This window comes from Apostichopus japonicus, chromosome 1 (assembly GCF_037975245.1).
Source record: "Apostichopus japonicus isolate 1M-3 chromosome 1, ASM3797524v1, whole genome shotgun sequence".
In the NCBI taxonomy this organism is placed as follows: Eukaryota; Metazoa; Echinodermata; class Holothuroidea; order Aspidochirotida; family Stichopodidae; genus Apostichopus; species Apostichopus japonicus.
The window spans coordinates 3,957,536-3,971,559 of record NC_092561.1 but is presented as its reverse complement, the minus strand read 5'-3'; the positions used below and the strand labels follow the sequence as shown (position 1 = coordinate 3,971,559).

The following is a 14,024-nucleotide window of genomic DNA, read 5'->3' as shown; positions in this document are numbered from 1 at the left end:
ATATGAATATTCATATTAGGCGGATCTAATAACAATCTGGGCGTGCCCAAAGTTTGTATGAACTTTGGACAGCGCAAACAATTAGATACACCACCGTATGTATTGTAAACCGGTGGTAATCCCCACAAATAATTGTGACCGTAAGGTACGAAGTAGGTCGCTGCTGCTCATGACAAGGCAGATTGAGGGACTGCAGCTCATTCTTGCTAGCTTTGAGCTACCACATATTGTCTTAACGTACGTTTTCAGTTGTAGGAAATATTATTTGTTTTGGACAACGTTTCACGTAAGTCATCGGCATCACTTTAAATTTGTTCCTATTTTACGTTACGAGAAGTGTAGTGTGAAAAGTAGTCTACAGTAGTGTGTTACCTACATATTCTATATTGTTGTACTCCACATGATTTGTGCACAAGTTAGTTGCCCCTAGGAAAGCACAGGGATGTGCACTTCCTAGGCAATAGTCATACAATATTCAAGATAAAATATTGTCAACTTTATTCGGAACAGTGTACCGATTCATTTTCTACATATGCACCCGACGTTATTTCTAAGCCATGTACATATTAGCAAATGTTAAACCAGCCATATTTTAATTAGAAAGGCCTTGAGTCTATAGCCTGGACTAACTCTAAAGTAAAAGCCTTACTATTGCCATATTGGTATTAACTAGGACTACCATACTGTACTTTGACAACTGGCCTATTTGTGCTAAGCCTATGCAGTAGCCCAGGCCTGCACATCACATACCATTTGGTATTGCAGGGCTCAAAGATAACGGTTGTCTGATCGTCCGAGACTACAACAAATCACGTCTGACAACCTAAAACCCTGCTTAGGTTGTCTGACGGATGACTTGTATATATTTGCCCTAAGTGTTCTAGTCTTCAAACAAAATTTGGAAAATCCCTATTCTTTAAAATAAAAATCTGCTCTGAAAAAAATTATAGTAGCTTTTTGGTATCGCCCTCAATTCATATTTAGAAACAACTTAAGAAATAAATCACATTTTGGTACATTCCGTAATGAGGGGAAAATCCTACGCTTTAGCTGTTACGTGCATACTGTAGAACTAATGGTTACGTGCAGTACCATATGTACTTGGAACAGTACAGAGTACAGACTCTGGTGGCCGTGATCACCAGGTTGCTTTCTTTCTCACAGCTGCACGCAAGTATGCAGTATTATACTGTGCATGCGGGCATTACGCATGCTCATTTATGTTGCTGTAATGTACATGCTGTATACCCTGGGCCTATCCTCTGTCTCTGGAAATGATCAGAAATTAATTCGGAAATAATTTTTCACTACCAGAGAATTTCCACATCACGTACAGTACATGATGTCATACACCACTTAAAATGTCTGTAACTCTGCACTGCAGTTCTGTCCAAGATTTGTCAACCCCCGTAAGACTATTCCTTGAGAGTAAGACTCAAGCCTCGGGCCGATAGACTACTGTAGGCCTGCGCAGCCTCGGTACTCACCTGTACAAGGCTAAATCGATACATTTCAGTATTACTTATGGCTCTCGTGCAAGGGCGCCATTTTTATAATCCGAGTGCGTTCATTTGGGCAACCCAAAAATCTTTATGACAACCAAATATTAAGGCAAAATTTTCTTAAAAATGAGCCCTGTATTGTAATGGTTACTATATTAATTGAAGAAAATCAATTTGCATATAGTTGTCTTTCTTTATGAAGAAAAACACTCATGCTTAGGGATTAAGAAGACTGGGACAAGGCCTATATAATCATTAAGTAACATGAATATTAATATAATATTCTTGCATTTACACTCCATAAAAAAAATAACAATGAAAGCAAATTTCTTCTTCAGAAGAACATAACATTAAAATAATGACCCGGCCATTATGTGCAGTTTGATGATATATTTTACTTAATTTGCATACAAGGACTATATATACTTGGCATTAAATCACTCTTCACTTATGAACAATAGAAATGTAGAATTTTTTGAAATTGTCATTTCAAGATTAGCAGCATCTTCAACTTTAGAATTGGTTTGTGCCCATGGTCATCAACACACCAAGATGGAGTTTGCTTCCACCCATATCTTAAATTATGATGAATCTGATGAAGAAGAGATTGATGATAGTTACATGGAGGGGGCGTAAGTATACTGTAGGAGTACAGTAGCCTACTTAATTTAATAAATTTAATTGTTCACTCCTCCCCAGCAAGTTTCTTAACAAAATGTAAAATATCTGCAGTATCTGTTCCACTTCTATCATTACATTGTCATATACCAAGGCCAATTATATTTAAGGATTTTTTTTTCATAAGTTGTGACTTTCCATAAATATACCTTGTATGAAGAAATTCTTATCCCCCCCCCACCAAAAAAATAATAATAAAAAATTGGTGTGACTTGCCAAATCAAGAGATTCTGCCCTGCTCAAGTACATGCTGGACTGCATCTACTATAGTCATTATATCACTCTTGAGGTAAATTAGTTTACTAACAACCAATAAACCAAAAAACCAATTAAAATACTGTATGTTGAACATTGTGTGATGCAAGCAAACACAAGCCATTAATTCAGTTATAAATAAAACAGGACCGTCCTACACAATGGACTCTTCTTAAAAGGAAGTAGATCCCCAGGGTCTAAAAGAATCGTTTTATATATTTTAACTTTTAGTGGAATCACTTTATCACACAAATTGTGGGAGATACTGTAGTGCTTTGCATATATAATTTTGACTTTGAACTGTGCATTGTGTATGTGATACCTACAGCACAGTACAGTATAAACCTGTACCTGTAGAACTTCAAAACTTAAAAAAGATTGTGAAGTTAATCTGTTAGGAAGGTATTTATGTGTAATGTGCTCATGTTGACTGAACATAAACCTTTAACTTCAAAATGTGATCATTGTAGTACTTACATACTATGAAATTGATGTTCTGTTGATAAGAACTTTGTAAATAACACTGGATTGTACTGTACTTTTGAGGGGAACTTGTAATCATTGTTTGTACGTTTCTGACCTTTTAATAATATATGCAACTATTCAACATTCTGATTCGGTACATGAAAAATGTATGCACATGACTCTTTAACTTTACAAGAATTTGAAAACAATATCGTATGGCTTAATTCAAAATCTACCCGATCAACAAAGATGGAATCAACAATGGCTGTGCTCTAGTCAAAATTCTGCCTCAAATAAACTTCTTTTTAGCATAATTTGACTGCTCAAGCCTGTTATTTATTTTTCTACTTTTCACTAGATTTGCCCTATATCAAGGCCTATCGGTGAATAACGGTAAGTCTTTCTACCTTTGCCATTAAGTTGCAATTTATGCAAATAATATCTGCATTGTAATATGATCATAAAACAGTTCCTGGCTGAAACTGCTGATGTAGACATAGCCTACAGCGTGGTACGATATGCAAGCAATGGTTAAGTTATTAAATAAACAGACTGTGTTAACACCAGGCAGTGGTTAACATGTTGCTAGTACAGTACCTATGGTAGCTTAGTATTATAATATGTTTGGCACAAAGGCATGCTCTGTATATTACAAAATATAGTTGGGACTGTAATAGTCTATTTCATAATTCTAATATCTTTTATCTACAGTAATTATCATTTACAAGTATTGTACATTTTTTTATTGTGAGTCCATGTTGTTGTTACTTGGTAAACATTGGTTTAGACTTGCTGTAGGATTCAACAATCATACTTATTGATCAAAACCAAGACAATGCAGATCAAAATTTGGTTTCCAAGCTGCCCTGAAGTTTGTCTAAGTTTGCTTTCAGTTTTAGTTGAGTTTAACTATGTCTTCATATCTTTTTCATTGAGGAACTGACACTAGCTTTTGCCAGCTAGGCTGTAGTTTGTGGCTATGGCAACCAAACCAATTTTGAGTTGGAATTATTAAAGACGACCTATTACTGTACCATGAAGCTATAATTTTGTATTGTTTTACACTTTTAATTGGTTTTATATTAGCTACAGCTGTAGAGTAATATAATGAGTTGGTGCACTGTATTCCATTTGACTTGCTTGGACATGACTGGTTATACCGACCCTGTGGCAGTTAAGAAAATGCAAATTAACACTGTTCAGCCTGTCATGTGCTCTGACGAGCCACGAGTCACACTTTTGAATCAGTATACACTAATTGAGCAAAACTTCACCTCAAATTATTAATAATTTAAATTGATCAGTGCCAGATGTTTTCCAGTTATATTTTTTGGTATCATTTTTACTATTCTTCCTCACAGGGGATTGATATATATCTGATGGTTATCAATGTAAACTGATCTACTATTTACAGACTGTTGGGGGGAGGGGGAGGTTGCTGGTGGGACTACTACCTTTTGGACGGGAGGGAATAGTACAGTACATGTAGGACAGTGTTTCATCTCAATGAGGAGAAGAGAAGGGGGGGGGGGGGGTCGGTAGTTATGTGGCAACCTGGAATGTGTTAATGGGTGTCCATTGTTTGCTTTAAGTACAGTACTCTTTAAGTTTCTTCTTTAAATGTTGTCAGTGTTTCATTACTTTCATCTCAATAAGGAGAAGAGAAGGGGGGGGGGGGGCGGGGTGAGGGGGATTAGTTACGTGGCCATCAGGATTGGGTTTCCATTGCTTTAAGTACAGTACTCTATAAGTTTCTTTCTTTATATGTCTTTGTGTGAACTTAACCAGTAATTCACATTCTCTTTCATTTTAACCATCTCATTTTTCTGACTATTTCACCATCTTTTCATATTTAATCGCTATTCACTAATTTTCATCCATGTAGCACTGTACGGCGGTTTACAGCCTGTGGCAATCCCAGGAAGTTCGGCTTCAGGTACTGTCGTACAAACATTCGTTTAATGTCGTTAAAGTAGATCGATTTTTGTTTCCTTTTATCGTCTTGTTCCATTTTTCCATTCATTCAGTTAACATCCTTTCATCGTTTACAGCGATTCAAACGATTTCAGAAGAAGTCATTTCACAGACTAAACTATAAATCGTCATTTTGAAGTTTATAGTTGAGACAGAATAATGGTAGTATTGTCGGAGGTGTTGGGCCATCTGTGAATTGCTGATCAAACTGTTTGGATTATTTCAAGAAGTAATTCCACTCATTCTTCACTTGAACCTCTACTCAGATAATTTAATATTCTGCTATTTCCCACACATTGGTACACATACATCATTTTTTTCTTCCCCTCACCAGTGCAGTATTTCCCTTTAGAAGAAATGATAGTAACAATTGTTCAGACATTTGAGATCTAGTACTGTAGGTTGATACTTCCTCCTTTAGACTTTCAGTAAGGGGCAAGCTTATAAATAAGGAAACAGTATTTCCTATAGTAATTTTTACCTGTGCTTGATACTTACACACCCAAACCTTTTGGCAGACATGTATATTTGTTGTTCGATTGCATAGCTTCCTCCATGTATTGCATCGGAAAATAGTTCTGCTCTGTTCACTGTTTCTAATACGTTTGTTGATACGAAATTAAATGTAGATCTCTGATTATATCCACTTCTAAAATTCCCCGTTTTTGCTAATTTAACTTGAAGTTGCAAGTGTACATTTCAACAAGATAGGCCAAATTTATCTAGATCATTGATTAATTTCCTTGTTTTTGTTTTGAAAGAATCTTGATTACAATAGAAACGATGTGAATGAAAGCTTATCTTCTTACAGTGTAGAATTGACTGCAATAAATGCATGGTTGTTCTCTGATTAAATGTATGTAAATAAGGTTGGTCTTTACAAGTACATGCACAGTGTAAGCCTTCTGCATGGTGGTAAAGGCTCCGGCATCATATAACTATATTGGGTGTTCCTCCTAACTTTTTGGTATCTTTTATACAGTGGTGGGACCAAGGGGGGGGCAGGGGGCATGAGGGTCATATCCCCCAATCATGATACTTGCAACGGTCCAGTTGAATCCCGCTCCCCCCTCCCCCACCAGTTGGATCCGGTAAAGCAGAACTGAAACCCTCTCCTAAAAGTTTCCACTGCTTTTATATTTATGTTATTACCAAATAACAATAATGGAGTTCTCTACATTTTGTTGTTCGACTAAATAAGCAAACTTTTTAACCAGTAAATTAATTTAAAATTAATTGTTTTTATCCTGGCTCAGTTCAAGTCCTTGTTACAACAGTATGTCATTATCTCTATAGTTGGGAAAACATCACAGATAGCTGCAATTAAGTCCATTGATCACCTTTGAATTGTCATAGGCTTGAGTCTGGACTGCATTCAATGACACTAAAAGCTGCTACAATAGTTTTACCTGTAGTGATGGAAGAACACAGAGTCTGTCATATGAAGTGTTCTCTCACATGGGTGGCGATCATGGGGGGACGGGGGGGACATGTCCACCCCCAATATTTTAGGTGGGGAGATATAGTATATATTATCCCCCCTCCAATATTTGGTGGCATAGTTTTTTTGTTTGGCTATATATAAATAGAAAATAATGTCTGTACATCTCTTGTGTATGAGTGTAAGTACGTACAATCATATATATATGATCCACATCAATATGAGTTCACTGGGTTACAATTTGCCCTGTTTCCTACAAGATTTCTAAACGCTTGCCATAGCCAAAGGGGGAGCAAAGGGGGGACCGCCCCTCCCCCCTCGAGCATATTTTTTGTATTTTTTTTATGATATCAAAGTTTTATACTTAGCAGTTATAAGAAGTTTAATATTTGTTCACCAATAAAATTAACTGTGTCTGAAATTTCGAAAATTCTGGCATTTGGAAATCTAACTCCCTAAAAATAACCAAAATTACCTCAACATGATACTACTACTCTCTGGGACCTGACCTGTCTGAGCTTAGAGGCTCAGAGCATAGCAAACAGCATCAACTCCTTAAGTGCGTCAATTATGAGCCCACCATTCTATATGTAATGCTTGAATACTGTGTTAATTTGGCTTGCCAAGGAATCACTTTTCAAAAGAACACAATAGAAATAGCACACAGGCATACAGTAAGTTTGCATGGCACACTACTCCATTCATATTGCAGCCTGGACAATAGTTGTGTGCCTTACCTCAGCTTGTTAACCTTGACTGTATTGTCTGTTATTAGCAGCATTCATATATGGATATCAATTCAACAATGAAATGAACCACTGTGTTTGGCATGCATCACATAGCTAGGTAATGTGAGAAGAAAAAAAGTTACATTTTGGCCAAGCCAGGAATTGGAATATGAATTATTCCCTAACATCACTGTGTTGTTAAATATCTAAAGTCTGGTTTATTTCTTGATAAGAAAATAATTCAGCTTGTATTGAGATACTGTATATAACTATTTTTTGATGTCTATATAAGGTTTTGAGTTACTGATATTTGTACAGTGCAGTATAGTGCTACATGTCTGTTAACCGGAAGTAAATTGTCTGGTATAAAGTGGACAACTTAGTTGCTAATGTACTGTACACACAACTGCAAACTTGTAGAACAGTTTTTATACACAGAAACCATATAGTATTTTACAAGAGACTGCAAAACTACTACACAAAATTTACACTGCAAATTATGATACCCTGGTTAATCCTGGTTAATAGCATTAAATGATATCAATGGTTTATATCATTAAATATATATACCCTGGTTAACAGTATTAAATTACACTCCCGTTAATAGCGTTATATGATACCACTGTGAATATTATATCCTTTTTAATAGCATAAAATGATACTCTGGTTAGTAGCATTAAATGGTATCCTGGTTAATAGCATTAAATGATCCCCTGGTTAATAGCATTAAATAGTATCCTGGTTAACAGCATAAAATGATATCCTGGTTAATAGCATTACATGATACCCTGGTTAATAGCATTAAATGATACCCTGGTTAATAGCATTAAATGATACCCTGGTTAATATAGCATTAAATAGTATCCTGGTTAATAGTGTTAAATTACACCCTGGTTGATAGCATCAAATTATACCCTTGTTAATAGCATTAAATTATACCATGATTAATAGCATTAAATTATACAATGGTTAATAGCATTAAATTACACCCTGGTTAATGGCATTAATTAGTTATACCCTGGTTGACATTAAATTATACATAGAATAGCATTTAATTATACCATGGTTAACAGCATTATATTATACTGTGCTTAACAGCATTATATTATACTGTGCTTAACAGTATTATATTATACCGTGGTTAATAGCATTTGTTTAGTTCATGTCACTTGACACGCGGTTGTACATGGTAGTTATAGTTGTAAATAACCTTTACACCTATGTACTAAAATGAATTACAATGATATCTCTTTGACTTTATCATCTAGAATTAGATAAAGATATGAAAACTTAATTACCATCTGTACTTCTTACACAGCTTACAGCTATCAGATCTTTCAAAGTATTTACTATAAATAGATCTTGGGGAAAACCACTCAAGATTGGGAACTGCTGTACTGTTGAATTGTAAATTAGTTATTGTATGCACTGGTTGCAATATAATATTTCACATGCCAATACCGATCCTGGTGACCTACAGTACATATGATCTAGTACTGATTTACTGTTGAGTTTAACTCTTATGTAAATTCAAAGCTCTCCTTTTGATTGACATTGGTCAATTTTAGATAATAGTTTGCATGTGACAGTATACAGAAGTTTTCATTGGTCAACTGAATTATAATAACATTTGATTTATACACTGACAGTTGGTCGTTTCCATCTTTCTCCTCCATAGCTGACTATGACAATCCTGGTTTCCGTGGCGATCATAAAGGTCGAGTCCAACCCAACAGTGTTGCAAACCGTAAGTCATATGATTCACTGTGAGGTGTGTGTTTGACATAAAGAATGATATATTTTCTTGCTGTTCCCCAGCTAGGAAATCATTATTAGGGTTTAACAACAATTTAGGTCTGATTTGACTGGGTTTAGTGATCCTATTCTACATAATTATTAGTTCTTGCATTTACTACAAGTTTGTCAACAGACTTCTTCAGGAATCTTGTGCTCTTAGCCCTGCAAATGGATGACCCAATAAAGTCATTACCGAATTAACAACAACATTTGGCATTGATCAGGTTGTAAATCTAGAGTATAGGACAAACTTTGTACTTAGAAGGCCCTCAGTAATACAGTATATATATAAATATATATATATATATATATAGATATAGATATAGATATTTGTTGAGACTAGTGGAACACTAGTAGTTTTACTCAGAGTTTCACGCATTGAGCGATCATCAGACAACTGAGTTGAACATATATTCCGCTCTGTCCATGAGCACTCTGCGCCAAGATAGACGCCAACCAACCAACTCTATATAAATATATATATACTGTATATATATATATATATATATATATTGCTTGACTAGGGTTGTAGTAGAGCCCCTAATATAAAGTTATTGTGTCTGGCATTGTTCACCATTGATTTTCCTCAGTTTCATTTCATATCTAAACATTATGTTTGATTGTTTGTATTTACCTATTGTAACATGATACATTGATTCTGATTCAGACTAATGTTTTCACTTTCACAGAAGTCTACGACAATGCCATCTTTGGTGCAAGTTCTAACGGTGAACCAAGATCTCCACAAAGAAGTAAGTACTGTACAGTAGATTATGTGAACAGTTGAACTCCAATTCAACTTAAAGGAAGTTATGGTCATTAGTTCACAAAACTTATCAAGTATGGTCATGGCTCAGAAGAATTGGACAACTATTAATAATTCCACCACACCGTCATACATGATAGTCAAGCTAACAGATAGCTATGTGTGTGGTATTGCAGAATCACGTACATGATAGTCAAGCTAACAGACAGCTGTATGTGTGTGGTATTGTAGAATCACATACATGATAGTCAAGCTAACAGACAGCTGTATATGTGTGGTATTGTAGAAGCACACACAATAGTCAAGCTAACAGACAGCTGTATGTGTGTGGTATTGTAGAATCACATACATTATAGTCAACCTAACAGACAGCTGTATGTGTGTGGTATTGTAGAATCACATACACTATAGTCAACCTAACAGACAGCTGTATGTGTGTGGTTTTGTAGAATCACACACATGATAGTCAAGCTAACAGACAGCTGTATGTGTGTGGTATTGTAGAATCACACACATGATAGTCAAGCTAACAGACAGCTGTATGTGTGTGGTATTGTAGAATCACATACATTATAGTCAACCTAACAGACAGCTCCATATATATAAAATATATACAGAAACTCCATAAAAATACTTTTGAATATTATTAGCAATTATTTAGCTTCATATGATAATAAAATTTAGGCTAATATTGACAATTTTTAAGTTTTCCCAATCAATTTGATAAGTAGCTTTAAAGCAATCAAATGTGTCCTTGTCATTTAATAAAAGGTCATAGGTCATAACACTGCTTTGAATAAAGTATACAATTGAGTCAATGAATCTCTGATCTACAGAATCAGACAAAAGAGCATGATGAAACATGAAAGTTCTGTTGAAGATATTTTGATGTACAGGTACTTATCTTTAGTTCTGACTCCCTCAATGGGAGTACTTGATGTCCTCTTGACTTTGTTCAGAATTACTACACAGTTTGATATACCCTTTGTGTAATGTTTCAATGTCAGTTACTACATGATTTACACATGTACAAATCAATGATGAAATAATCAAAGGACATAAATTCACTCCTTTTTATTGTTGTGATGTTACAAATGGCTGCTCTTTACAATTAATAAAGGTCTCCTGAATTCTGTCTCTTATAAAGTACTATAGTTCCTGTGCAAACAAAAGTGATCAGTTTTTCATATTAATGTCAGTCACATGATTTACACATGTGCAAATCAATGATGAAATAATCAAAGGAAATAAATGTACTCCTTTTTTCTTTAAATGTCTGCTGTTTACAATTAATAAAGTTCTCCTGAATTCTGTCTCTTATAGTGTACTATAGTTTCTTTGCAAACAAAACTGATTATCTTTTCATTCATATAGTAATTTGCTCATACTGTAACGTTTTTTATTGATTTGCTTTAGCTTACGATAATGCGGTATTCGGAGCATCATCGGGTGGCCAGAGACCAGGTCAAGAAACACGTGAGTTAAACAGGAGATACTGAAAGATGATGTAATCGAAAGAAACTTGTTCATAGGTTAATGAAAATTGTTACGGACGAGTCTTGCAGTTAAGAAATACAGGAGTGGTATTAAGTACACCATGTGACATAACTTATATTGAAAGTCAATAAAGAAAGACAATTAAAATAATAACTTAAGACCATGTAAGAAAAGTAATGAAGGGTTTAAGTAAACACAGGTGAAAACCATGTAGAAAAGAATGGCAAGGAGCCCCATGCAGGTAACAGAGATGCCAACCAGTACGATTTTATCGTATTTAGTACTATAAAACAAGTGAAATACGATAATATGATATTGCCTCTTGAAAACACGATTTTTCATCTTTTTTTTTTTCATTTTTCATTTTTTTTAAAGAAAGCTGAATCGCATAGAAGTAAGCCCCCCAAACCCTGACAAACACGTTGAACAAGGAGCCTACATGGGCGGGAAATACGCAGAATCGGCAGCTTTACAATTTTCTCATTAAATGTTAATGAAAAAGCAAACATTTTCCTTGCCCGTTCTTACCAGTAAAACATTTTTCTGACATTTTACTGGCCCGGGGCCAACAGGCCAGTGGTAGTGTCAAGTTTTCGTGAAAATTTGATTTTTCTCTCCAAAATATGATTTTTTTTAGGATATCCAGTCTGTTTTTTTTTGTGTCAAGAGGTTGGCATCCCTGAGATAATGAAAACATGATGATGTTATATAGTAAGTCAAGTATAAGGCAGAGACTAAGAACAGATCTAATAAACAGAAACATCTACTAATTAGCCCCAAACACTCACATATGCAGTTAACCTTTATTTGTTTTGTGTTTCTTACAGAAATTTATGATAATGCTGGCTTACCAGAAGTCCCAGACACGACCTATACACCACTCCTCCAGAGTAAGTTACCCGGTGAACAGTCTTCGATTTACACTCCACTTTCAAGTAAGTTACCAGATCACTTTACAGCAACAAACAGCTTTCGCCCTGCTTCCTCCATGTGGATCAACGCCTCTCTTCAAACATTAAATCTGGCTTCAAATTCATCTGGTGTTGCTTGTGGGTTGTATCCATTGCAATTGATTCAACGATATGCATACATGCTGAGATGAGAATAAATTCTCACCCTCAAAACACCATTTATACTTTGCTAACTCATTTCTCTGTGGACTAGCTCATAACACAACTATATGCATACATGCTTAGAAGAAAATATTGCCCTCACCTTCAAAACACATTTTTGACCTTGGTTTCTCTTTTTTCTCTGTGGCCTAGCTCATAACACAACTATATGCATACATGCTTAGAAGAAAATATTGTTGTCACCTTCAAAACACCATTTTTGACCTTGTTTTTGCTTTTCTCTGTGGCGTAGCTCATAACACAACGATATGCATACATGCTTATATGAGAATATTGCCCTCACCCTCAAAACACCATTTATACTTTGTTATCTCTTTTCTCTGTGGCCAGCTCATAACACAACTATATGCATACATGCTTAGAAGAGAATTTTGTCCTCACCTTTACAACACCAAATTGCTATCTCTTTTCTCTGTGGCCTAACTCATAACACAACTGTTACTACATTAACAGTCCTGAAGTACTTTGCTTTGAGGTTTAGTTTTAGTAATGTGGGGGGGGGGGGGGATTTAACATATATCAGAGGAAAGGAGAACAGGATGAAAACGCCTACCTAGATAAGGGACCGTCTAATTTCAGGGTTCCCTCTTCCCATTCTGGGGAAGTAAAAAAAAAGTAATTTTGAACAGTCCCTAATAAAATATTGGTACCAGATATGAAATTAAATGTTTAATTAATCTCAATGTAAGATGAGATTGGTTAGAGGACCGTTTCCAATTAATAATTCACTATTCCATACTCAAGTTGGAGATATCTAGGTCTAGCTAGATGTCGAGAACAGCTGAGAAGGATTTTCCAATATATATATTACTTTGTCAGAACTACCTGAACATTTGGACATTTAATAAAAAAAGGTCTAAATCCACCCAGATCTTCTAATTAGATAGAAAAGATAGGAGATATCGGGGAATTCCCAATTGATGGTGACGTTAGCTTTGTTCAGATGTGCGAAACAGATTATATATGTGAATAGATTAATGTCAACATTGACTTGTTAGTTTAGCCTAATTATCTAATTAATTTCCATTGAAACTTATAACCAGATGTATAATATGATGCTTACTAACAGTATGTGGCTTTGCATATTAATACACTATGCCTTGTTCTCTGTTGTAGTATTGTATAGAGCTGTACCTATATGTTTGTATAGCTACAGATCAATTTAATAACAACACCATTGAGTGTATATGACGCTGTTTGTCACCACTGCTTTACCTTGCTGTTTTTCTAACCTTTATATAATCTCTTCTTCTGCAAAAGTCAAGTATTATTGTTAATATTTACCTCCCAGGCATTCTATTTTGTAAACTCACTCAGCAAATTTAAAAAAGTTGCTCTGACTGTTGATAAGGTTAGGACTCATCAGTTTATCCTATCATGTACTTGGCTTAGTAATTTGCTATACTGTATAAAATACAATGGAATAACATTGCAAATATCCTGGTGCAGTGTCTTGTAGAAGTTACTAACCTAACAAACTTATTTACTTTAAGATTTTTTTTTTATGAATGTCACATTTATCAATGAATTAAGTATGCTTCATGTAACTTGTGGATGGATGTTGAAAATGGATGCACATGAATAATATGATCTTGTATTATATTAATCATATATTAATGATATGAGCTTCTTTTTCTCTATCTATTGAGTAAACTGCATACTGTATCTGAAAGTGGTAGTCTTCTTCAAATGCCATCTGGGAGCCTGAGTTATAGTTTGGATTTATGAAGAAAAGTTGTGTTTAATACCAGGTGAATCGATAAGGCTTAATGAGAGCAGAGGGAGAGG

The 14,024-nt window shown here is 35.1% G+C and overlaps 1 protein-coding gene across 8 annotated transcripts in view; it reads left to right on the top strand.

Moving 5' to 3' along the window:
- Positions 1 to 96: 96 nt before the first annotated feature.
- Positions 97 to 14,024, top strand: part of LOC139984502 (circularly permutated Ras protein 1-like) — a 33,309-nt gene continuing 19,381 nt past the window's right edge. For 4 of the 8 annotated variants that reach the window (XM_071998515.1, XM_071998876.1, XM_071998442.1 and 1 more), the window contains exons 1-8: positions 97 to 286; positions 1,997 to 2,134; positions 3,259 to 3,293; positions 4,786 to 4,836; positions 8,722 to 8,790; positions 9,530 to 9,592; positions 11,023 to 11,082; positions 11,931 to 12,038. In XM_071998515.1, the coding sequence (XP_071854616.1) occupies positions 2,055 to 2,134; positions 3,259 to 3,293; positions 4,786 to 4,836; positions 8,722 to 8,790; positions 9,530 to 9,592; positions 11,023 to 11,082; positions 11,931 to 12,038 (466 nt within the window). In that variant the 5' untranslated portion in view covers positions 97 to 286; positions 1,997 to 2,054. The remainder of the gene's footprint in view (positions 287 to 1,996; positions 2,135 to 3,258; positions 3,294 to 4,785; positions 4,837 to 8,721; positions 8,791 to 9,529; positions 9,593 to 11,022; positions 11,083 to 11,930; positions 12,039 to 14,024) is intronic. The other 4 variants (XM_071998734.1, XM_071998575.1, XM_071998655.1 and 1 more) reach the window with 3 other exon arrangements.